General features: G+C 41.7%; 1 protein-coding gene and 1 gene segment (V, D, J or C); both read right to left on the reverse strand.

Moving 5' to 3' along the window:
- LOC117350409 overlaps nt 1-14,008 on the reverse strand; it is a 106,431-nt gene extending 92,423 nt beyond the window's left edge. Inside the window, exons 1-2 of the mRNA XM_033924689.1 lie at nt 13,779-14,008; nt 13,129-13,424 (exon numbers count right to left, since the gene is read on the reverse strand). Coding sequence (XP_033780580.1) covers nt 13,129-13,424; nt 13,779-13,845 — 363 coding nt within the window. The 5' untranslated portion in view covers nt 13,846-14,008. The remainder of the gene's footprint in view (nt 1-13,128; nt 13,425-13,778) is intronic.
- Nucleotides 14,009-24,891: 10,883 nt separating this feature from the next.
- Nucleotides 24,892-25,547, reverse strand: LOC117350412. The segment is given in 2 exon segments: nt 24,892-25,211; nt 25,463-25,547. Coding segments are annotated over 2 exon segments (369 nt in total).
- Between the last annotated feature and the right edge of the window lie 1,452 nt (nt 25,548-26,999).

Raw genomic sequence — 26,999 nt, forward strand, 5'->3', positions numbered from 1 at the left:
CAAAAAGATGTATGACAACTTATTTGCAACACATGCAGCTAAATTGGACCCCTCCATCACCAACCTACTGACAGCTTCAACTGACCTCAAAGCTTTTCAAAAAGAAATCAAAACCATACTATTCAAGAAATTCATCCTAATTTCCTAACCCCCTCTCTTTTCCCCTCTCTCCCCCTCTTAATATCCTCCCTTTAAAACATGACTTAGACCTAACGCCTCTAATTGTATTCCTCTTCCTGAAAATGTCCAGCTATCGTTTTGATGTAATCCGCTTAGAACTGCAAGGTACAAGCGGAATAGAAGTCATTAATGTAATGTAAAAACCTCAATTCACACGGTTTTTCAAAATTTTGTTTTTTCTGGGCAACCCTAATATAAATGTACAAAATACATGTACTTATGAGGGGCCTCCCAGCCAAGAAGAGAATGATGTGGAGCCATGAAACTTACAAGTTATTCCCCACTTTTCTTGACAGTTTCAATTCAATGATATAAAATGAAATGACAAGTGTCAAGAAAAGTGGGGAATAACTTGTAAGTTTCAAGACTCCACATCATTCTCTTCTTGGCTGGGCTGAGAACTTTTCAGAGGCCCCCTGGTATGAAAGCACCAGTAGGGCACCTAAGAACTATTTTATAATGTTGCGAGTAACCTCCAACACAGTGGTTCCCAAACCTGTCCTGGGATCTCCCCAGCCAGTCAAGTTTTTTAGGATATCCACAAAGAATCTTTATCCACTTGTTTCAGTTTGTAATACATAATGATTAGTTTGTATAATTTTGTCTTATTTGTATTTGTATTTGTCACCCTAGTTTTTTTATTGTACATTTCAATTATGTAATACGCATTGAAATATTTGATATTGCGTAAAATCAAAATTTAATAAACTTGAAACTTGAGAATATTCATGCCAGAGATTTGCTTACACTGCCTACACTGCATGCAAATCTCTCTCATGACTATTCAGTGTGGATATCCTAAAAAAAAACCCCAACTGGCCAGAGAGCCCCCAGGGCATTTGGAAACCACCACCTCAGTCTTCCAAAATTGTATCTCATAACAAGATTCCTCAAAGAATTTTATTATTCATATGAAATACAGTACATTGAAATTTGCACTATTAAGAATTAACTTAACATACTCACAGATTAAGGGCTCCCTTTACAAAACTGTGGTCGAGATGTCTACTGTGGGTCAGCGAGGTATTTATTTTATTTATTTTAAAATTTTCTTTTCTGCCTACAACCTAGGCAGATTACAATAAAACAAATAGAGAATTTTGTCACATAGGGGTCCTTTTATTAAGGTGCGCTAACCGATGTAGCGTATGCTAACTGATTTAACACATGCTAAAGATTAGCGCATGCTAAATGCTGAGGTGCCCATTATATTGTATGGGCGCCTTAGCATTTAGCACGCGCTAATCTTTAGCACATGCTAAATCAGCATACGCTAAATCGGTTAGCGTGCCTTACCCGCTCTTTTACTAAGGTACGCTAAGCATTTTAGCACATGCTAAATATTAGCATGCGCTAATCACGCCCTAAACACTAATGCGTGCACGTTAGTCTATGGACGCGTTAACGTGTAGCGTGCGTGTAGATTTAGCACACGTTAAACACGCACTAAAACACGTAGCGCGCCTTGGTAAAACAGGGGGTAAGGTGTGCTATGCTTTATAGCGCACGCTAAACACTAACGCGTGCATGTCATCCTATGGATGCATTAACCCTTTCAGGACCAAGGGACATATTTGTCCCATAACTTTAAAATCCTATAAATTTTGATTGGGATAGTCTACAGTTCTAAATTTGATATGTACGGATTCCATATGATACTGCCTTTATGTAAACAAACTGGTTCCGACATTCATTCATTAGCGTCGTTGCCAGATTGACGAGAAGATTCACTTGCCACACTGTCCATAAGCCAGAAGTTTGATTTAAAAAAAAAAAAATAATGATATTTCACAAAAAAAATCAATTTTTTGGCATCTGCAAGCCCTTTTTACCATAAAAATGTCGTCAAAACCACAAAAATTGGCCTACGATCCTTATGGTCCTGAAAGGGTTAACAGTTAGCGCACGCGTTGATTTAGGGTGCACTAATCGCTTAGCACACCTTTGGAAAAAAGGGCCTTGATCGTCACAACCAAACAAACTGCAACAAATACCTACTACATCATTCCCTCTTCCAAAATTTCAAATATAAAATCTCACAAGGCTTCTCAATCGAAAAGGAATGCTCTGATGCTGGTAGGAATTCTATGAGCCGTGGAGCATTTTCCTTGCCGGCCCGCTGTAGAAACCTCTACCACAGCTTTGAAAAGCCACCGTAAAAAAAAAAAAAAAAATTTCAGTGATCATGAAAAACGTTTGCTAAAAAAGTTTGAGAGATAGTACTTTCAACCACTATAGTCAAGGATCGGGGTTTCATTGTGCATTTCTTTGGGAACTGAGTAATCCAAAATGTTTAGCATAATTATGTCCTCCGTGAAATTTTTCTGGATTATGAGTCATGCAAAAAAAGGTCCAATTTATTTGCATGCAGGGTAAATTACATGCGATCAGCAATTTTTCTATTATTAGGGGTGAGAAAGAGAGAAATAATAATAATAATAACAACTTTATTCTTCTGTACCGCCACAATCTTGTGACTTCTAGGCGGCTTACAATCAAGAGTGCTGGACATTCAGCGAAATACAAGAAGTAGATATTCAGAGGAAATACAGAGATCAGAGACCTCAGGAGACCTCTTTCACAAAGGTGCGCTAACCAATTTAGCGCGCACTAAACGCTAACATGTGCCTGTTAGTCTACAGACGTGTTAGCGTTTAGCGTACGCTAATTCAATTAGCACGCGCTAATCGGTTAGCGCACCCTGGTAAAAGAGGGGGAAAGAGAGATGAGAAGTTGACTGGGTTGGACTGGAAATGCATTATTACAGGAGACTGTGATGCTGGGAGGTTTTTGAATGGAAAGAGCAGACACTTCAACCACTGTGGTAGCGTAAGATAGCACGGTGATGTACTGCGCTACAAAAACTTTTCAGTTACTGTCAAAGTCACCTGACCATTTAGCAATATGGAAAAGGTACAGCTGCAAAGATATTATGAAAAGTAAACTTTCTGGGCTAACTTCTACAACAGGAAGAACTGTAGAAAAAGTATCAGCGGCTGAATAAATACATACAGTTCCTGGAAAAAAAAAAGATCAGCTCGTATGCTATTTGAAGAAAAAGATTCTTTGCAAATTTAAGATCGCTGCTATTAACGTTTTTTAGAATCTCAATTCAAATGATAGAAAAAGCTGCTGTTGTCACCCAGTGGGTCTTAAAAATTTAGGAATCCGTATTCACAATTTTCTCCACACTTCTTTTCTGTTCCCTCTAAGGCAGTGTGCCTCCTGCGATTTCACGCTGGGGAGGAGGAGAGGTGCCGTTGCCGTCTGACTGCCTACACGACATGCCTCTCTCTGGCCCTCTTCCCTGCTGGCAACCTCGTTGGGAGTCGACGGCCTTCGCGCAAGCGTGGATTTTGACATCACAGCGACGCCCGTGCACTGCCAGCTGCCTCGAGCTGCGGCCACCACTTTCCATGTGCCACAGCTCGAGAAAGGTTCTAAGGTGTACAGGAGTCCTACTGGCAGGAGTGATGCAATGTGGTACCTCAGGGCTGCCCAAGTCCAGTCCTCGAGATCTACTGGCAGGCCAGGTTTTCAGGATATCCACAATGAATCTGCATGAGAGAGATCTGCATACCAAGAAGGCAGTGCAGGCAAATCTCTCTCATGCAGATTCATTGTGGATATCCTGAAAACCTGGCCTGCCAGTAGATCTCGAGGACCGGACTTGGGCAGCCCTGTGGTACCTTCTTAAATGGCACGGATTAAATGGCAAAGCATAAGAATCAACAGAAAGAATAAGATAACTAATGGGCTCCTTTTACTAAGGTGCGTGGAATAGCGTACGCTACATTGCCACGCACGCTAGATCTTACCACCAGCATTGAGCTGGCGTTAGTTCTAGAAGCGTAGCGCGCAGTAATTTCCTGCATGTGCTAAAAATGCTAGCGCACCTTAGTTAAAGGAACCCAATGTTATCTTCTTAATCAAATTATCGGGGTTCTCTGCATTATAGTGAAGGAGACCATATATAAGAAAAACATTAGAACATAAACATAAGAACATAAGTAGTGCCTCTACTGGGTCAGACCCAAGGTCCGTCGTGCCCAGCAGTCCGCTCACGCAGCGGCCCATCAGGTCCAGGACCTGTGCAGTAGCCCTCTATCTATACCCCTCTATCCCTTTTTCCAGCAGGAAATTGTCCAATCCTTTCTTGAACCCATGCACCGTACTCTGTCCTATTACGTCTTCTGGAAGCGCATTCCAGGTGTCCACCACACACTGGGTAAAGAAAAACTTCCTAGCATTCGTTTTGAATCTGTCTCCTTCCAGCTTTTCCGAATGCCCTCTTGTTCTTTTATGTTTTGAAAGTTTGAAGAATCTGTCCCTCTCTACTCCCTTCATGATCTTGTAGGTCTCTATCATGTCTCCTCTGAGTCTCTGCTTTTCCAGGGAGAAGAGCCCCAGTCTCTCCAATCTTTCAGTGTATGAAAGGTTTTCCATGCCCTTAATCATTCGTGTCGCTCTCCTCTGGACCCTCTCAAGTATTGCCATATCCTTCTTAACTTAAATAAAAAAAGACATTTTTAAAAAAGGGGGAGTGGTTTTGGCCGATGATTTTAGTAAGGACCAGAAGTGTCTGAATACGCTAAAACAGTGCATTTCAAAAATTGTTGTGCGTATGTCTCCAATTTCTGAGGCTTTTCTCCCCTGAACCTATGCTTTATAAACGTAACTGATTGTTGAATGGGGGAAACCTTCCGATAATAGAGTGGGATTCATTATTATTATATAGGTTTATATGTTACTTGGACCACTTGGTCAGACGTCTGTTTTTATATAGTGCTTTTTTCAATCACAAGGGACAAGCAGGTCCTCTGGAAATCTTGCACAACCTGCCTGCACCTCGCAGTTGAAACGGCGATATCAAGGCACCATGGTAGGACCTCCTGCACACCTTATAGGAAACGTACCCCCCTCCTTTACAAAGCCGTGCCAGTGTTTTTAGTGCTGGATGCAGAGATAAGAACGCTGACACGCATAAGATTTCCATGAGCGTCGGAGTTCTTACTGCCGCAGCCGGCGCTAAAAACACTAGCGCAGCTTTGTAAAGGAGGGGCGGCGTTGATTTTTGCAACCCACATCTGTAAATACTGGGGTTTATACATTTCAGTGGTGGATTTCTCAAAACTACTTCCTCAACACTCAGCAATGAAGGAATCAAAGTTTGAAAGTCCAGTTTTTGGGATTACTTTGTAAACCAGTACTGACACACCTAAACTAAACTAAACCTTGGGTTTATATACCGCACCATCTCCACGGATGCAGAGCTCGGCACGGTTTACAGGAAGTAGGATGAGAGAGGAACTACAGTGGAGAGATTAAGAGTTAGGTGTAAAAGGGTGGGGGAAGGGGGAGAGGCCTAAGAGGGGGGAAGAGTTACAGTTTTGAGAATAGCCAGGTTTTTAGGTGTTTACGGAAAAGTTGGAGGGAGCTTGAGGTTCGGAGCGGGGAGGTGAGGTTATTCCAGATCTCAGTGATTCTAAAGGGGAGGGATGAACCAAGTTTGCCTGCATGGGGATACCTTTTGTGGAAGGGAAGGATAGTTTAAAAATTTGGGACGATCTGCCCTAAACAAGATGGTTGCTGACGTGTGCATGCCTTTTACATAGAAACAGCAGATGAAGGCCAAATGGCCCATCTAGTCTGCCCATCTGCAGCATCTGTTCCAGGGGTGTCAAAGTCCCTCCTCGAGGGCCGCAATCCAGTTGGGTTTTCAGGATTTCCCCAATGAATATGCATGAGATCTACTAGCACACAATGAAAGCTGTGCATGCAAATAGATCTTATGCATATTCCTGAAAATCTGACTGGATTGCGGCCCTTGAGGAGGGACTTTGACACCCCTGATCTATTCTCTCCTCCTCTCCCTAAGAGATCCCACATGCTTGTCCCACGCTATTGTGAATTCATACACAGTCCTTGTCTTCACTATCTCTAACAGAAGATTATTTCATGCATCTACCACCCTTTCTGTAAAAAAATTATTTCCTTAGATTAGTCCTGAGCCTATCACCTCCCAAAAATATGCAAAAACCAATATCACTTAAGCATATCACCGTTTCAAACTAAACCCCCCTCCGTTTTTGTTTTTGTTTTTTTTTTACAAAACCTAGTGTTGTTTTTAGTGCCATGGATGGTGCTAAAACCCACGCTACATTTTTAAAAAAGGAAGGGGGGTTAAGTTAAGGTATAAAGCTAACACTTCTTTTCACTCATCCCAATGTGTCACCAATGGCTGCAGCACCATAGAGTCCCCTGAGGAAGCCATTGGTGAAACAGGTCCAGTCCAGTCAGGATGAACGAAGATATGTGCCAGATTTACACATTTTGAGAATGTGCCTTAACTTACACCCTGTTATACAAAGCAATGCTAGCGGCTGCCACATGGCAAAAGCCCCAAAGCCCTTTAAAATCTTGTGGGCTTTGGGACAATTAACAAAGCAGCAGCAATAGTGGGAGGGGGTTAGTATGAAACACTGATATGCTAAGTGGTTTTAGATTTTACACCTTTTTGGAGGGTTTGTTTTTTGCCAGTGAAATAAAAGGGTCTTAAACAGTGACAGCACAGTGAATAGCTGCAGCACATGTAGGATGTCTGGGGGGTTTTCCTCCTTGTTAACCCCCCCCCCCAGCAAAAAACAGCAAGGTAATTTCTCCCTTTTTTTTTTTAATAGCATAATTCATGTTTTATCTTCATTTATTATTTTCTAGTTTATTTATGATATATTTATATTTGTTCATTAAAATATTTCTAGTTACATTTGTAGTGTAATAATATATATGTATGTTTTTATGATATCTATGCATGTATTTACACTTGTTTAGTTTGCAATGGCATTTATTTTACATTTATTTTTTATGTTTTATGTGGAGGTTTTCTCCTGAGGTAGGCCTTTTGAGGCTGAAACACGAGTCTGTTTTATAATTAAAGGATTGAATACCATCTTGTCTCCTTCGTTGTTGTTTTCGTATCATCATATGATCTTCAAGTAGTAATTCTTCCATTTTGAAGTATTATATTTAATATCCTAACCTTGCCATTAGCCAGGGGTCATTTTTTAATTATTATTACTGAGTGAGCACTTGGGTCCAGATTCTATAAAGATATTACATTATATTACATTACATTAGTGATTTCTATTCCGCCATTACCTTGCGGTTCAAGGCGGATTACATCCAAACTAAAAACAAGAATTTCATTTCAACTTTGAAGTAATAGAATAAACGATGAAATAAAATTTTAAGGGATAATTATGGGTTTTAGATAATGTTTGGTAACTAGAAAAATTAGAGAGTACTAAGGGTTTATAGAGTGTTGGATGTTGGGTTAGGTTTAACGTGTTTTTTGAAGAGTATGGTTTTAATTTATTTCTTGAAGGTTTTGTAATCTGTGGATGAAGATAACAGAGTGGTGAGTTGTTTGTCCAACTCAGCTGCTTTGGAGGCTTTTAAGTTGTCATAGAGTTTTTTTGTTTGACATTTTTGGATGGTGGGTAATAGAATAGTGAATGGGTTCTTCTGTGTCTGATTGAGGAAGATTGATTTAGTCGGTTATTCCAGTAAGTTGGGCTTTCTCCGTTGATAGCCTTGTAAAGTAAGCAGTAGAATTTGAAGTTCACTCTCGCTTCTATTGGAAGCCAATGCGAGATACTGCAGGAGCCTGAGCTTGTCCAATGGTATTCCATTTTTTGCTCCGTTAGACACATCTTAGCGCCTAAGCCGGCTTAGTAAAAGTAGTTAATGACGTGGCGAGTTCTTTTCCTTCAATATAGTTTCCCCTGCAGGACATTCTTTTCTTTCTTTCCCCAGCCCCCAACTGCTCCTCCCCACACCTACTGTTACAGAAACCACAAAGCCGGTTCAGCAACATAAAACCCGATTCATGGTCATATCCAGTGTTATTCCAGCTCTTTCAGAAAGTGGCCACATTAAACCCCTTTTCCCATTCCCTTTCTCCTACTTCATCAGGATGCTTTTATTCTTGAAGGTCTTCCTCGTTTTCATTGCTCTATCATGTGAGTTCCCCTTTTCCATTTACTGGAGGATTAATGATAACACCATGCATTTCTAGTTTCAGTTTACAAAACTATCTTCAATTCTCTTCCAGGTACCTGGTCCCAGATTGTTCTGAAAGAGTCCGGTGGAGATGTCAAGAAAGCTGGAGAGTCCTTGGAATTAACTTGCGCAGTTACTGGGACCAGTGCCAGGGACTCTTACATGTACTGGTACAGAGAGGCTCCCGGGAAAGGGCTCGAGTGGATAGTTTATTACTTATCTGATTTTAGTAACAGATATTCCGATGTCATCAAAGGACGATTCACAGCTGCCAAGGACAGCTCCAATTTCTATTTACGTATGACCAGCCTGGAAACGGAGGACACGGCAGTGTATTACTGTGCGAGAGAGACACAGTGAAACGAAATCTACTTAAATCCATACAAAAACCCGCCCTCTAGGATAACTTCAAATGTGAGGCACTGAAATGCAGGAACAGATGCACATTTATAGTCAAAAGGTGCACAAGTTCCCTTCGGCTACAAAAAGTAATGGGAATAATGTGATTTCTGGCAGTCCTTCAATGGTCAGAAATAAAGTTTAAAATAAGAATAATAAACCCTAAGGCAATTATCTGTCAACTAACCTGACTAGCCGAAAAGGCATCAGCTTGTAACTTTTATTTCTCTGCAGTAAATAATCCAAATCTGAGATATTCTAATGGAAATACTGTACTTATGCCCCTGGAGTCCACTCTATGGAAGGCAGATTTTTGTCTCTGTTCTCTTTTCGATCTCTGCCCGACTGAGATGACCCATGTCTGTTTCCTAATATCTACTAGCATGTGTTATAGAGGCTTTGCTTATTAGCAGCATAAAATACCCTTTAAGTTATCTTATAGGGGTGACCTGATGAACCAAGCGGACCAAATATACTTCTCTGATAATGTGGTCTATAGATGTGCACGTAGTCCTTATATTTGTCTGCTCTATAGATGATTTGAATAGTGCTGCCTATAAACTCTGGCCTCCTGCCGTTATTTGCTGCTAACATATAGTCCTCCTTTTACTAAGCTGTGCTAGCGGTTTTAGCGAGGGGCTAGGCGCTAACGCCACCATTGAGCTGGCGTTAGTTTTTGGCGCGGCTTCGTAAAAAGAGCCCATAATTATTGTTGTCTTTTTCACCATATCTCTGATATATCATTGTTATTTACAAAAATACCTTCTATGATATCATTTTATAATATTTAATGGCTCTGGCTATATCTGTAGTTTATAAAGGTTGTCATAGTATATACATGGCGTTCTCGTAGATATCTCTTACATATTATCTCACCTTCTCTTCTAAAGTAGTTATACTGTTTTACCTTTGGTTATAGGCATTTCAGTTTTACGTTAATACGGGGACAAGCTATAGCCCTTTTCTTAAATACAGGGCATGGAATAACAAAACAAAATATAAAAAAATACACAGATGAGTCAGTTGTAAGGCAGGAGGGAGGTGAGTGCAATACTGGCACCTCCTGGAGAGACAATGTTTGCCCGTCATTTTTGGAGTGTTTTTTTTTCTGCCCCTCCCAATTCAAACCATAGTAGTGTGTGTGTGTGCTGACTCTCCAGTATGAACCTTGAGACCCTCTACTGTGTTTTCCATCTTTCAGATACATTTTGTGAGCAGCTCCAACAGTCAGGAACAGAAAATTGTGGTGGGCACCCTAGGTGAACCTTCATTGTTTCAAATCCTGCCCCCTTCCTCAATTGCCCTTCAGTTTCACCAAATTTGTGATACTCAGCATTTATTTATTTGATTTTTTTAGCCCATCATCCCATAGGAGTTCAGAGTGGGCTACTTGTCCCAGGGGAACTCACAGTCTTTCTAATATATCTGGGGCAGTAGAGGATGAAGTGACTTGCCCAGGGTTTAGCAACGATCACTGCTAACCGACCCGATTCACAAAATGGCCCACCACGTGTTTTCCCCCTTTGATCGCCCATTTTCCGATCTGGCCATGCAAATTTGTAAAGTATGTGCTGATGACTCTTTGAGTCTGTGCGACTGTCAGGACCTATCCGTTTGCTTAGACTGTAGTTGCTTTTTTCCTGACCCCCATAAAGTTGCTGCCCTACTTAACCGTCCAGTTTTGCCTAATGTATGGGCGGGCCCTGGTTGGTAAGTTCAACCAAGGGATAAACCCTGCACATTTTTTCTTATGTTTGGAGATAGCTTGGGTCAGGCTAGCTATGGCGATGTCCTGTTGACCCTCCTTGTGTGCTCTAGCACACCACACCCCTTCCCATCCCTTGTTCAAACGTAGGCTGAAAACCCACCTTTTTGAGACGGCCTTCAACTCATAACCCTACTCCCATCTGCTCACTACCCTAGCCAGCAGTTTAACCATCCCCTCTAACTGTATCCCCTACCCTGACATCCTGTTTGTCTGTCTTGATTGTTTACATTGTAAGCTCTTTCGAGCAGGGACTCTCTCCTTTGTGACTCTGTATAGTGCTGGCAGCATTCTACAAATAATAGTAGTAGTAGAGGGAGAAACACCCACACAAAGGTGAAAAGAGAGAAAGAGACACTCAGGTGAGAGGGAGAGACACCCACACAGAAGTGGAGAGAGAGAAAGAGACACTCGGGGAGAGGGAGAGACACCCGCACAGAAGTGTAGAGAGAGAAAGAGACATGCTCTCTCTGTTGAGGCTGCAAAGAAAAGTCATGGGATCTCCATAAGAGACTGTCAGGCTTTGATGGTATTGCTTCACAATGCTCTGAGATTTTGCCCCTGGAATTCCAAAAGAGGTCTTTAAATATGATGACACATCAGGAATATTCAGTAGTATGTTTGATAATATTGCAAAAACAATGAAATTACATGGCTTTAAACACAATGAGGATTTTAACATTCAAGTTCGCAGGATTTTTTTTTTGGCTATAAAATTTGACCGGAAACGGAATGATAATGACAATAGATATACTTTTGTAAAATACAATTTTGCGTTGTACATGACTCACAATTATTGATTCACAAACATTGGCAAATGCTTGTCAGACTCAGTAGTACGAGGTATATCTTTCCCATTGCAGAAGCCTTGCAATGTTGGTAATGAAACAGATGTGGTCTTTTCTTTGCATCCCCTTTTGAAATAATTTGTTCTGTGACCTACCTTAAAAAGAAAAAAAAAGGGGGTCCAGGTTTTTTTCTTTATGCCTTGTTTTTGCTTCAAGTGCGCCCTCTACTGGTAATAGACTGAAGTATACCTCCTTGTCCCATCTCTATGCATTTTTAGAGCTCAGTAGTACCTTTAAATAAAACTATATACAGTATATATTTTTGTTGTTGTTGTTCAGAATGTTTCACATATCCTTCTCGTTCCTGACCAATGATGAACTTGAGGCTAAAGTCATTTTTAATTTATATGTACAGAGTGATGACAGAAGCTACGGTACTGTGGACAAGTGAGCATGTGACCAGGCAGGTCACATGATCCTCCTCCCATAGCACCTACTATGGATGTCATTATGTTGCATTATTACATCTAGATTACTGCAATTCCCTATACCAAGGGGTTACTCAAAAGGCGATGAGAAGACTTCAAATGATCCAAAACACTGCCATTAAAATTATTCACAAGAAAAGGAAGTATGACCGCGTCACACCGCTACTTCAAAATGCCCATTGGCTCCAAGTCACCCATCGGATAGCACACAAAATTCTACTGCTTATATTTAAAAAAACTGAACATACACCAGCATTCATTGATCATCTGCCAATACCATATTCCCCAGCCAGATCGCTTTACTCGGCCGAACAAAATCTTCTCTCGGTTCAAGTTTCAAGTTCATTTAGTCTTGATGCACCGCTTTTATTACCAAAGTGGTTTACAGTTGTACAAAATTTTGAAATAATTTAAAATATTTTTAAAAATGGTTAAAAAACAGAAAAAAGACAAATTACACAGTTATTACATACAAAACATGGGAAATGGGTGGGACACATTGCATTAAAATAAAAAGAAGGGGGAGTGGGAAGAAACGGAAGGGAAATGGGAAATATCTGATGTCTGGCCATTATCAGAGTCTCATGAGCAATTAGTCCTAGGACTAGATCTCATAGTCATCTCTAAAGGTTTTGAGGCTAGATTTAAAGTTGGTGAGATTAGATTCCCGTCTTGGGGCCAAAGGGAAGGAATTCTACAGTGTGGGTGCATCTACCGAGTAGATAGTCTTACACGTTGTATCGTAGAACAACTGGCGAACAAAAGGGACCGCTAGAAGATATTGTTGGGAAGAACGAAGTGATCGCACAGATTCATACGGAATCAACAGTCTGTCCGCCACATCTTTTGCAATACTTCCCGGAAAACAACGTTCTCTGTTATAGCCCCCAACTTATGGAACGGCCTTCCCAAATTACCTTAGGAAAGAATATAACCTGAGCAACTTTACATCTAACCTTAAGGTCTATTTAAAGATGCTTTCACCACTTAACTCCTCTTTTCCCATTTATCATCTCTCTTCTTCTTTTTCTGTGCAGACATAACTCTCCCCCCCCCCCCTATGATGTGGTTCATTTTTTGTTTGTTTTATTAGGCAACTACTGTAACTAATATCCCCTCCTTACCTCTTCTTCCAAGTCTTGTCCAACATGTGTATGTATGAGGCCCTTACACAACCATGTTTTTGCTTTATACTGTCTAGACTGTTTAATAGGCAGTATTTAAAAAATATAAATAAACTTGAAACTTACAACAATGATTAATAAGTTACATCCTAATAATGACAAAATTGGCAATGAGCAATACACTTCCCAGTGTTTTTAGAAAGACCACAGCTCTGCATTGCTTTTCTGCTGGGGTCTATTTGGCATGATTGTCATCTCCCCTTGCTTTGATGGGGGGAAATGAGATTTGGTACGGGGAGGTCCCCAAGATCTCTCGCTGTGTCTCTGAGCACACAGTAATACACGGCAGAGTCAGTCACTTCAACGTTAGCTATTTGTAAAGGAAAGGAGTTCCCTTGTGCATCCCTACGACCAGAAAACCTCTTTTTAAATCTCTGCTGCAGGTCGTCGGGGTTAGACGAGTCCTGGAGAATGAACTGGGGCGCCTTCTCGGAATCCTGGAGGTACCACATCACCATCGGCTGTCCAGAATCGTAAGTGCAATTCAGGAGAACTGATCCCCCCATTGGAATCCTGGCTTCAGTTTGAGGCTGTGTGGCTGATTGCCCTCTGGGGTTTCCTTTAAAAGATGCAAAAGGAGTTAATTAATGCACAAAATTCGGAAGGCAAAATGCAAACCTGGCAAATTTTTTCTAATTTTGCAGCCAAACTTTCTACTAAGCCTGAAATTTTGGTCTCTGCAATAGGAACTGTGCAATTCAGCTGCTAGAGCTTTGAAAACATTTGAGTGCTATTGTTGATATATTTTATAAAGTATTAGAAGAAAAATGTTCAGGTTTGGTTTGTTGTTGTTCTGTAATCTACATAAAATAATAATTTTGTAAATGCCAAAGTGCGTTCATTATTCAATGAGTTCTTGAATCAAATGTCATGAAAGATCCTCAGATGTTTTGCAAAAGGCAGAGAAACTTACCATATAAATTTGCTATTAAAGCTAGAGCTAGATGAAACGTTTTCATTCTGAATGGCTTTGACTGCATGAGCTGGGCTTCTTGCGCTTTAAGCAACGTGTTATGGAAATAATATTGGTGGATGAGTTTCCTATGAATGAAGATGTATGTGGGGCTCCTTATTTAAGCCTGTACGAGTGAGTGAGAGAGAGAGAAAAGGAATGATGAAGATCTGAATGCCAGGGGATCAGCAAATGAGAGGCAGAGAAGAGTGAAAACTCAAAAGAACCCAACTTTCATGTCTCACCAATTTGTCTCACCCCTTAGGTATAGAAGCGCCACCTAGCGGGATACAGTGAAACAAACTTTCAGAAGGGGGCAAGAACGTGTTACACTTATCATTCTGTGTGGTATTCTCCAGAGTCTACATATTCAAGTGCTGAGAGCTTGCAGTGAGTGCTAATGCAAAGTGGAGAACATGGTTAAGCAAAGTTTCTCAGTGGTTCCTCTCTGCATCCTGTGTTTTGCAGCTGGTTTCCTATGTGAGTAGCTGAGAGAAATGATTTGTGCTCGAATGCTTTATAATATTTTTTTTCCAGAGTAATCTGAATAAATAAATGTGTTTCCTTGTGTCCCAACAGATGTAGAAAGCAACAGTCAAGTGTTTCAACCTGCTAATCTTGAGGTCATGGAAGGGGATTCAGTGGAAATTGCTTGCAATCACAGCATAACTGCCTATGATTTGGTGATCTGGTACAGATCACGGGAAAGAAGTCCTGAAATCATTATCCCTATATATATGGGTCTAACAAAAACATCAGAGGATTTTCCATTGCTTTTCACAAAACCCAGCTCTCTGCCTCCCTTGTGATCGAAAGGGTGGTGATAGCAGACTCTTCGGTGTATTACTGTGCCGTCAGTGACACGTTGATAAAAAACACAGTGGGAAGCACCACAAAAACCTTATGTCAGAGCTGAAAGGGGGGAGGAAAATGGTATTTGTTTCTGCAGTTACACGACAGTCGTGCCCTTCAACTGCAAATTACCAAAGGACATTCCTACTCAACTGCCCCCACAGATCAGATCCATTGCTTATCTCTTATGATTGATTATTTTAAAAAGAAGCATTGTTAGTAAATTTCTGAAATAAATATGTCTTCAGTACTTTACGAAAATTGGGTAGATAAGAGAGAATTCTAATTATAGAAGGAAGGTCATTCCAAACTTTTACGAGTGAAAAAGAAAATGGTCGACAAAAACTGTCCATAGTTTTTATTCCTTTAACAGTGGGAAAGCCAAGTTTATATTTCTGAGAGCTCCTAGAATTCGAGATTTTCTTTGGGGAAAAGGGATAGAAAACTAATTAACTAAATAAATAAATATTTTCTCCTTGTGTGAAAGAGACTGGGAGATATTAAAGGGCTGATTCTATAAAGGGCACCTCGTTTACCCCACCACCTTTTACTAAACCACAATAGCGGTTATCAGCAGAGGGAGCAACACTGAATGCTCTGCGCTGCTCTCGACACTCATAGGAACTCTATGAGTATTGGGAGCAGCGCGGAGCATTCAGCGCGGCTTCCTGTGCTAATAACCGCTATTGTGGTTTAGTAAAAGGGAGGGGGGGTTAAGTTAGGTGTCCTTTATAGAATTAGCCCCTTAATTATTGTTCGGCTGAGTGAAGCGATCTGGCTGAGGAATATGATATTAGCAGATGATTGATTGAGTGCAGGTGTATGTTCAGTTTTTTAAAATATAAGCAGTAGAATTTTGTATGTTATCCAATGGGTGACTGGGAGTCAATGGGCGTTTTGAGATGTAGTCATACTTCCTTTTCTTGTGAATAAGTTTAAATGGCAGTGTTTTGGATCATTTGAATTCTTCTCATCTCTTTTTGAGTAACCCCTTGGTATAGGGAATTGCAGTAATCTAAATGTAATAATGCAACATAATGACATCCATAGTAGGTGCTATGGGAGGAGGACCATTGTTCAGAAACGAGTATGATATGAGAAACATTTTGAACAACAACAAAAAATGATATATATAATTTTATTTAAAGGTGCTACTGTTTGGTCTAAGTAACTATGTGGACAGGCTTCTCCCCAGTTCTTAATTCTATCTCATAGAAGACTGAGGGAAAAAAAACTAACTCAAAAATGTAGTTAAATGTTTAAGGCCTTGAGGAGCATTTTGACCTCTTTCTAAGATTGGTAAGATGACAGCCAAAAGTCTCCCCCAAATAAAAGTGACTGGCTATTTTATTGGGATAATGACATCATCAATTAATTCATTATTAAACATACGTAGTTGATACATCTTCCAATCGCAATCCTTTTACAAATTGCAGACTTCTTCGCCGAGAGGGTGGTTGATCACTGGAATGATCTTCCACTGCAGGTGGTCGAGGCCAGGAGCGTGCCTGATTTTAAGTCAAAATGGGATCGCCACGTGGGATCTTTTCACAGAGAAAGGTAGGGGAGGGTTATTGGGGTGGGCAGACTTGGTGGGCCGTGGCCCTTATCTGCCGTCTATTTCTATGTTTCTATGTAAGACATCATTTTCACGTATTATGTTAGGAGTATGTATTATTAGTGAAATGTAGTTTTATTAATGGATTGGTTGGTGTTGGTGGGAACGAGGGAAGGTGGTATTTTAAATTTATTTGTGTGATTAAGGACAGTGATATCTAAATGTGTTAAATAACTAAATCCCCCCCCCCCTCTTTTAGGAATTCTATGAGTGTTGGAAGCAGTGCAGAACATTCAGCATGCCGACTTGCGCTAAAAAACGCTATTGCGGTTTTGTAAAAAAAGGGGAGGGGGGATAAATACATTGTGACCCATCTAGATGCAGCCATATAGGCAGAAGATAAATGAATACACTATAAAACCTTTTTTTTAGACCAGAAAGTAAAATAAAATAAACAGGGCATTTGGGCCTTTATTCAGGGAAGTAGTAAGGCTCCCCTTCTAAAGGTAAGCACCCCATTTAAAGTCCTGGAAATGTAAATTAATGAGCAGCTCCATCAATAAAGCTGTCAAGCATCCATACCTGTCTTTAAAATCTGAAACCCAGTTGTGGTTCATGGTTACAATGGAAAACAGGTGTCATCATTGCTGGAATCTGGCCAAAGAAACAGGTTATTACTGGGACTAAGGGAGCATTTGGTAAATTCCTCAATAGAAAGTTCTTCCTTGACCTCTGTCTACTGGGGTCATAAATCTATGAAAAATAAAAATCCTAAGCAAAATCTAAGCTTGCTGAATGTTGTGTAATTGAAACCCGTGTGTTTTTATACAGTTTCACTTCCTGTCTACATCACTGTGTCCTGCACTGCACAGTAATATACTCCAGCATCTGCAGTGTCTACTTCTGTGATGATCAGAGAGGTAGCGCGCGCTACTCGATTAATTTGCATTTTAAACTTTCCCACATCCTCAGCTGATAAATATCCGTATATGACCACGTTGGGCGCAGATCCCGAGAAGTGTTTATACCAGTACATATAGTTATAGTTGGTTACGTTGTGGTTGCAAGTGATTTCGGCTCTCTCCCCTACAGTAGACGCACCGGTTGCAGACTGGTAAACCTGAGGGTTGGCTTTTGCATCTGAAGAATGAAAAGTACATACACGGTTCTAAATACTTTTTTATTTTTCACCTAGTAAGAACTTCCCAGTGTAAACCAAACAGGATCAGACAACGAATTCTAATCACATATGCTTTCATAATCAAGATTTTAGATACACGGTTTATCAATAAATTTGCAATGACAACCAGGTGCCCTTGCGGTTTGTCGATTACAATTTGTCAGTTCGAATTACGTCCTTTGGTGAATGGAGTCTGGGAGTTAAACTGCAGAAATTAGTTTAAAATTAAAGTATGCAGGCCAAAAAGATTTAATGATCTGCAAACCAATTTTGAGAAATACATCCTCAATACCAATCTAATTAAAAAAAAAAAAAAAAAGACAAAATAAACTTACACCGCACGCATGTGAGTAGAAGGACCTTCAGAAAAGTCTCAGGCTTATAGATGGAAAACATATTTAGTCAGGAAACTTCATTTCATTTGATCAGACAATTGTTGGATAAAATAAAAGCTTTGGAGAAAAACAGCCCAGCCCCTTCCATTGAAATGTCCAATAAGGTTTTCTAAATTTGCCATGCCTCCTGGTGACGATGAAATATGTCCCCCACCCTAATAAAGTGGTAATCTTTCTGATGTGCTAGGTACTTGCCATGGTGGAATGACAGCGACACCTAGTGGCAGAGTTACAGTATTTATTTATTTATTTTATACATCTGGAGATTTGGGTTATGCAACATTTCAATGTGTTCTAGAGGTTTTTGTACAGTGATTTAGCCTGCTGGAATCGCAGTGGTATGCAGGGCACAGTAATAGATACCAGTATCTCCCGGGTTCATGTCAGAAAAGGTCAGACCGCTGGAACTGGAATCGGCAAAAACAGTGAATCTTCTGGCAAAATCTGCTTTGTGTCTGCTACAGGACCCAGATGTTCCCGGTGCCCGTGCAATGTACTGCAGAGTTTGACGTGGATATTGCACGTACCAGAAAACACAGGTATAGAAGGAGCTGGTTGTGTACGTGCAATCGAAAGTCTTCCTCTGTCCTTCTGTAGTTGATATGACCGAGGGCACTTGTTGAACGGAATCACCAAATATAACTGCAAAATATCAACAAATGTCAGAGATGTATTAAGGCAGACGGTATTTTGCCCGCCCGCACCAAAATCATGGGGGCATAATACAATATGCTATAAGATCCTGCAATTTCCTACCACCCTTGCACACATATCTTGAAATAGACAGAAAATTAAACAAGAGGTATGCCACATTGTCAGCGCTCTTTGGGGCTGAAAAGAGCAACCAGAAAGGAAGATTTGCTCCTGCTTCCAAAGAGTCGGGGCTGTTTGGCACGAGGCAACAAGTTTAAGCAGAAATGCAAAGATGAGATTTCCATTTGTAACCAATCAATGCTTTGCAAGGTGCATTTCGTGATCCCCCACCCATCGACCGGTTGATGTTGTTTTCATTTTCTCAGGCCCTGTGTGGCAGCCGAGAAGAGAAGCCAAAATGCCTTCACTCAGACTCAAAAGCAAGCCAAATACACCATCCGAAAAGCCACAAATGGTACAGCCAAAACATGAGATTAAAACAGAAAACTCCCTTGATGCTATTTATAGAGATGCGTTTGACTTGCGATTTTTCTTCCTCTTCAATTTAGACTTAGCACATTCAAGAATGGATCCCCTCTCCTACCATAATAACCTTTCATGTTTCTCTCTCCTATTCAATATTGTATTTCTACGGGTAGGGGTAAAACGCGGACCTTAACTGCACGTCCTGAAAAATCTTCATTTATTGACAGCTGAGGTTTCATGTCTGCAGGTCCGCGTTTTAGCCCCTCAATCCACTGCTTTATCTGTTGCCGTTTCTGACCCCCACGGATCTGTTCCGACAATCTTTTATTATTAATAATTAATTTGAGGAAACACTTTAGCTAAGGGAAGTCTGCGTGGCAGGAAAATGTATCTTGGCTTGGTTCAAGCGGGTATTGAACCCAGATCAGCAGGACCCAAGAGGGCTGCCCTAACCTCTAGGCTACTTTGGTAGCTTATGAAATAGCAAAGTTTTGCTACTTTTAGGGCTCCTTTTACTAAGGTGCACTAGCGTTTTTAGCGCATGCTAAAGATTAGCGCCTGCAAACCACGCGCTAAACGAAAAATACTAATGCAAACTCTATGGAGACGTTAGCATTTAGCGCGTGCGTGCTAAATCGATTAGCATGCGCTAATCGGTTAACACACCTTAGTAAAAGAGGGCCTTACTGCGCTGACTCGCGCTAAAATCCTCTAGCGCAACTTGTTAAAGTCTCCTAAGTTAGGTGCCTACCACCGCTAAGTCCAAAACCGGTGCCCACAATCTGCCCCCCCTCCCCCCTCCAACCAGGTCTAGGACAATTCATCACAGTCCTTCCTTTGTTGCCGATTATGAGCCACCAGTTCAGTGCAGCCCTTTCATCGAGGGACAAGTTCAGTGCGGCCCTCCCCCCACATGCGCCCCTTATACTTCGAAATTCACAGCTACCTAATTGCTAATTTATGCATCACTATTTAGACAGCTAAACTTTCATTTTTATAGCATATGGCACATGTGGGGGGGCAATGCCCCCCCAATCAGAAATCCACCTCGATCCACCCCCTCCCAATTAGCACTCCACCTCAATCTAGCATGTCATGTGGCCCATATGGTGTGAGGGAGGGACAATGCCCCCCATATCCCCTGATCAGCACTCCGCTTTGATCCATGTGGTGGGGGAGGGGGAGGGAAATGCTACCCCTTCTTGTGCAGGAACATCTTCCTCGCCCTCCCACCCACACCTACACTGAGATGGATATTTTCAGTCTAGTGTACTTTCATTTAAAGTAAAAATAAATTGGCAAAAAAATAAACCCTTTTCTTTCATTCCCCAGCTTCAGCCGTGGCACACTTTCTCATAATAACATAAGTTATGTCTTTCTTTAGCAGTTGAGATTCTTTGAAATGAAGCATGAGGAAGTGGTTTGTGGTGTAGCTCATACATGTTGTAGGTACACCTTGGATTTAATGAGTCCGTATGAAAATTGTTTCTTGCATTTCCAAGTTAAAAATGTCCTATTTCATTGCTAACATTTACCCTTTCTACATAAAAACAAAAAAACCAAGACAATTTTATTAGCAATCGTATAACTGTTTAGGGTATGACTGTTCACAGATGGTTATTCTAGTTTCTATTAATTCTTGTCTTTGTTTTCCTTCCTTGCCATTGATTAGGAATGGGGCAGGTTTCATGTAATTAAATGAAATGTTTCCAGTTATCCACAAGTTCTGTCCCATTCCTGCAAGCTCTGCCTCATCTGCCCAAGCCTCAAACACTTAAGTAGCAACGTTTTAGAGATCAGATTATGATGTCATAATGCCTGATTCCACCAATGCCTAAGCTCCGTCCTCATCTGCACAAGCCTCAAACCCTTTCAAATCCTAAGTAGCAACATTCTAGAGCTCGGACTGTGATGTCATAATGCCTCATTCCACCAATGTCTGAGCTCCGTCTTCATCTGCACAAGCCTCAAACCCTTTCAAATCCTAAGTAGCAACATTCTAGAGCTCGGACTGTGATGTCATAATGCCTCATTCCACCAATGCCTGAGCTCCGTCTTCATCTGCACAAGCCTCAAACACTTTAAAATCCTAATTAGCAACATTCTAGAGCTCAGATTGTGATGTCATAATGCCTCATTCCACCAATGCCTAAGCTCCGTCCTCATCTGCACAAGCCTCAAACACTTTAAAATCATAAGTGTTTGAGGCTTGTGCAGATGGGGACAGAGCTTGCAGGAATAAGAACATAAGCAGTGCCTCCGCTGGGTCAGACCAGAGGTCCATCGTGCCCAGCAGTCCGCACACGCGGTGGCCCAACAGGTCCAGGACCTGTGCAGTAATCCTCTATCTATATCCCTCTATCCCCTTTTCCAGCAGGAAATTGTCCAATCCTTTCTTAAACCCCTGTACTGTACTCTGCCCTATTACGTCCTCTGGAAGCGCATTCCAGGTGTCCACCACACGTTGGGTAAAGAAGAACTTCCTAGCATTCGTTTTGAATCTGTCCCCTTTCAACTTTTCCGAGTGCCCTCTTGTTCTTTTATTATTCGAAAGTTTGAAGAATCTGTCCCTCTCTACTCTCTCTATGCCTTTCATGATCTTGTAAGTCTCTATCATGTCCCCTCTAAGTCTCCTCTTCTCCAGGGAAAAGAGTCCCAGTTTTTCTAATCTCTCAGCGTATGAAAGGTTTTCTATCCCTTTTATCAGACGTGTCGCTCTTCTCTGAACCCTCTCTAGTAACGCCATATCTTTCTTAAGGTACGGCGACCAATATTGGACGCAGTACTCCAGATGCGGACGCACCATCGCCCGATACAACGGCAGGATAACTTCTTTCGTTCTGGTTGTAATACCCTTCTTGATTATGCCTAGCATTCTATTTGCCTTCTTAGCAGCCGCTAAGGAATGGGGCAGGGACAGAGCTCACGGAGATGGGATGGAGGACAGAGAGATCTTGCGGGAATGGGGAAAATTTGTGCCCTTGTCATTCTCTAGACTGTGAAAAAGTACCTTATTACATGCATCAGGTTTTCTTTCTTGGAACACCAGGACCAACAATCTCTCTAAGGAGGTTGCACAGTATCACAATTTTAGGCAAGTGGCGTTCAGATAGCCCTCACCCCACCCCCTGGAGTATCACCGAACCTGCCTGCCCCTCACAATTGAATGTACACATGAACAATTAAGGAGAGGTGAACTGAAACACTGTACAATCCAAGACAACAGATTATGGATGAGATGGTTCACAGCAAGCAGAGAACAAATTTGTATAACAGGTATCAGTGGATTTCATAAGAAACAAGCAGAAATGGTTACTAATAGAAACATAGAAATAGACGGCAGATAAGGGCCAGGGCCCATCTAGTCTGCCCACCGCAATGACCCTCCCCCACCTAACTCAGTGAATAGATCCCACGTGTCTATCCATTTGGCCTTAAAATCAGGCACGCTGCTGGCCTCAGTGACCTGAAGTGGAAGACTATTCCAGCGGTCAACCACTCTTTCAGTAAAAAAGAATTTCCTGGTGTCACTGTGCAGTTTCCCTCCCCTGATTTTCCATGGGTGCCCCCTGGTTGCCGTGGGACCCTTGAGAATGAAAATATCTTCTTCCACTTCGATGCGGCCCGTGAGATTCTTGAACGTCTCGATCATGTCTCCCCTCTCTCTGCGTTCCTCGAGTGAGTAGAGCCGCAATTTATCCAGCCTTTCTTCGTACGGGAGATCCTTGAGACCTGCGATCATCCGGGTGGCCATTCTCTGGACCGACTCTAGTCTCAGCACATCCTATCAGTAATGCGGCCTCCAGAATTGCACACATTACTCCAGGTGTGGTCTCACCATGGATCTATACAATGGCATAATGACTTCAGGCTTACGGCTGACAAAACTCCTGCATATGCAACCTATGATTTGCCTTGCTTTGGAGGAAGCTTGCTCCACTTGATTGGCAGCCTTCATGTCCTAATTGCATAGGTGGTTGTGAAAATTTTGTACAGAAAAGCACAATAAGTTGGCACATTTAATACATTGTAAATCCTACGGTGTTAGAGCTGGGAAAAGCCGGGATCATGGTCTGAAGAGAATTATTGAGAATTAGGAGGTTCTGATCGCTCAGGACATTCCTGTTCCAAACGATGTAAAGGTTATTGTAAGAAAATGGAACCTCAAGATAATGGAGAAAAACAAGACAGCGGTATTGATAACAGAGGTATCAGACCCAAGGGATTATTTTGCGCTTTGAGTGGAGAAAGAGAAGGAAATCTAGCAAAGCTATCAGCATAAAATCAGCCTTATTGATGTTGTTCCGAGTTAATAATAATAAGGACCAAATTCTATTTATGTCGCCTAAGAAATTGACGCTCTCTAGTGCACTGCTAAGCGCGATTCTTTACAAGCTAGGCACACTCCGCTTCTGTCCAAGCTTCACTGGCTACCAATAATCGCCAGGGTCCACTTCAAATGCGCCTGTCTAGCCTTCAAAATCCTACACGGCATCCTCCCTCCCTGTATCCCTCTTTCTTGGAACTCCTCTAACCCTAATACCACCAGATCCACCCACAAATTAAAACTATCCTTCCCCTCATTAAGAGGCATTTCCCATACAGGAAAACTATGGACCTCCCTCCCCTTCAGAATCTCCGAGCTCTGGAACAACCTTTCCTTCCCTCTTCGGAACTTGAGCTCTCTCCAACTTTTCCGCAAACATCTGAAGACCTGGCTATTCTCAAAAATCTGATACTTATTCCATCTCTGGCATTCTAAGCCCTCTAAAAACTCTTCATACCTGGACCTCTAACCCTTCATTGTAGTTCCTTTCTATCCCATCTCCTGTAAACCGTGCCGAGCTCTACGAATGTGGAGATGATGCGGTATACAAACCTAAGGTTTAGTTTAGTTTAGTTTAGTTAGTTCGGTGTCACTAGACGTCACTAATTCTTGGTGCACCATATTTATGCCGGGTTTTTCTTGACCTGAATGCCTGCACCGAAGTGGTGCACACAATAGCTCCTAAGTCAAAAAGAGGTGCATCATTTGAAAACACGCCTGTGATCTGCCCCTAACCATACCCACTTTTAGGTAGGCACTTCAGACCAGGGCCTGGATTCTCTAAACAGCACCGTAATCGGCCGCTGATCGCGTGTCTCAATCAATCCATGGTGCCATTTAATGAATTGGAACTACGTGCAAGGTACTGTAGGAGTTGGACATGTAGGCCAGGGTTTCAAAGACCTACATTTCCGGCACCTACCTGGCATGAGAATCGCATCTACGGAGGTGCCTTACAACGCCTAAGCCCGCTTCCAGCATTAACCACACCTACAGTGGACTCAGACATTGTAAGGTGCTTCTGTAGATGCAGGAACGGTGCCATTTTGAAGATGCCCTTATGCGCTTCTATTTTTTTTTTAATTGCTTTGAAATTGTTTTTTTAATTGGCGCAGTCAATTAGTGTAGCGATTGAACCAATTAAAGCAATTAAGATAGGAGGAGATAAGACTCCTTACCACCACCTAACAGCGCCATTTAGAGGATCCAGGCCTAGGTGCTTACCGCTTTGCGCTACGCACCTACCAAACTGTGAGCTTTTCAAATAAGTCCAATTAATGTCAATTTAGAGCCGTTAATTGGCAATTATCAGAGCCAATTAAGCTTATTAATCAATTATGTCAGGTGCCTACATTGGCTAGGTGCACCGACGTAGGCACCTACCTTTAGGTGGACTTTATAGATTTTGAGGGTAAATATGTTAATGATGTCAGTGTTGATTAAATCAACAGTGCCCTCCTGTGACTATTGAGGTGAACTGCAGCCGTTGTGGTGGCGTATTCTCAATTACAACTGGGTGAGTTTATCTTGGGGACTTCTTCACAGGTGCCTGTACTGTAAGAGCTGCCTGCGGACTGTATCCTGGCTTCATCGGCAGCTGCGCCTCTGAGAAGGTTTTTGCACTAGAACCCATACGTATTCCCTCACTGTGCTTCTCTTAGAGCACAGAAATACACTGCAGAGTCATCCACGCGGAGGGCTGAGATCTTTAAACTGATAGTTTTGCTGGGTTCCCTGAAGTCCACGGAAAAACGCTGCCCAGCTTCATTTGACTCTGTGCCTTCGGAATATTTATAAAACAGAAACGTGAACGCTCCTTCGCGGTTCTGTTTGTACCAAAGCAAGGCGTAGTATGAATAGCTTGAGGTGTAAGTGCATTCCAGAGACACTGAGTTTCTTTCCATTTCTTTAAGTTCTTTTTGGGTTTGAGTGACGCTGTTTTGGTCCTGTTGCTTACTGAACCCTGTAGGATAAACAAATGCAAATAATGAAAGTGCCAATGGTGCATAATGTATAATCAACGGGGTTACAGAAAGACTTATATAAACAGAAAATAAAAGAAGATTTTACCCTGTACCTTTTATTCCCCCTCTCCCCCCCTTTAGAATTGATATAAAGAATGATGTAAAGCTCGTTCTAGGATGTACATCACTGCTTAGACACATCTCTGCCTGCGTACAAATCTTTGCTAACCATGATGCTATAAATACTTACTTAGATATATTAAAATAGTGACCATCCCTAAGAACTGCGGCAACTTCATTGCGACAGCCACTGCAAAAGTGCATCTGCCTACTATTTCAAGACCCCAAATCATCCCTGAAAGGCTTTGATAGCGGTCTTCCTCCTCCTCTATTTGCGTAAAGCATGTGACATTCATTTCCTGCTTGATTTATGAGATTACAAGTTTTCTTTTTTTAAAAAATTTAAGATCTTTATTAACAGATGCCTAAAAATGAGCTCCTCAAAAATCTGTTTGACCAGATACGAAACAATTTAAAAACCTTTAAAAGGTATATTGAGAAAAAAAATAGGCTTTTTAAAACAACATGTTGTCGTTTGCAAAAGGAGATTTATTTAAGTAATAATTTAAAAAAAACCTCCAAGCTGTATAAGATCTTCAGACAATTGTTCTAGTTATCTGGTCTATCAATTTGCCAGCATATTTTTTATATAATTATTAAATTAATATTAAATATAAAGCTTTTGGTGAAATGTGCTTAGTATCCTTTGTCTCCTTCTATTCGAGCTGCTGAGAGGACAAATATGGGACCATCAGATTCACTTTTATGTCCCTATGTTGGCATAACAATCAAAGTTACTTCGTACTGTTAAATTTGTCAAGGCAACTCAAACTAATATAACAGCAAATGAAACAAAGCAGCACTTAACTCCATCATGTTGAAGTAACAAATCGTGTTGTACACTGTAACGTCAAAGCGGCCCAGCAGGATTCTTTCCTTTATCTTTTTTTAAAATGACGTGTGCTCCCACGATGTGCGTAAGTTTTGCCTAGAAAGGTTTCCTCAGGAGAAGAGTAGATTGCAACTAAAATCAAATAAAACCAGTAACAGCGGGATCTGGATAGCCCCTGCCGCCGTCCCAACACCCCACCTACCCTTATCCTTGTCCCAATAACTGAAACCACACACAAAGTTGGAATATAGCCGCAGCTCAATTTATTAATCAAAACAGCAATTAAATAAATTTGCATAAATTAACATCCTTAGCACAGTAACTTCATATAACAAAATCCGCCAGCTCCTCCCGAGCTACCCGGTGTAATCATCAATAAATGGCCCCCAACCCCGCCATGAACAGCAAGAGTCTGAGGGGTGGCATGACCTCATGCCCCTTTAACCAGGTCAGTAGACCCCAGCCGGCCCTCTGCTCTTCGCCGGATGAGCCCCAGCACCCAGTAGCTCAGGAGATCCGCCTACCCGAGCTACTAAGGCCACTAATAGAGGGTGGGTGGGCGGGGAAAAAGCTGCCCTGGAGGACCCAGAAAAAACCGAGTCCTCCAAGGTCCCGGCTTTAAAACCTCCGGTGCCGCCCCCTTTCGTCCCAGTAACCAATCGCGCACCTGTTTTCTGGCGCGCTTCACTTCCCACACACTACTCTTTTTCCCCTCTCCTCCTCCTAAACCTTACCCCCCCAAAGACGCGTGGGCGACACGGGGCTCCCAGCCCCATGTTATCATACGCCCTTCGAGACGGGCTCTCGGGCTACTCTAAATGTACCCCCGAAGGAG

This window comes from Geotrypetes seraphini, chromosome 16, assembly GCF_902459505.1.
Source record: "Geotrypetes seraphini chromosome 16, aGeoSer1.1, whole genome shotgun sequence".
Lineage (NCBI taxonomy): Eukaryota > Metazoa > Chordata > Amphibia > Gymnophiona > Dermophiidae > Geotrypetes > Geotrypetes seraphini.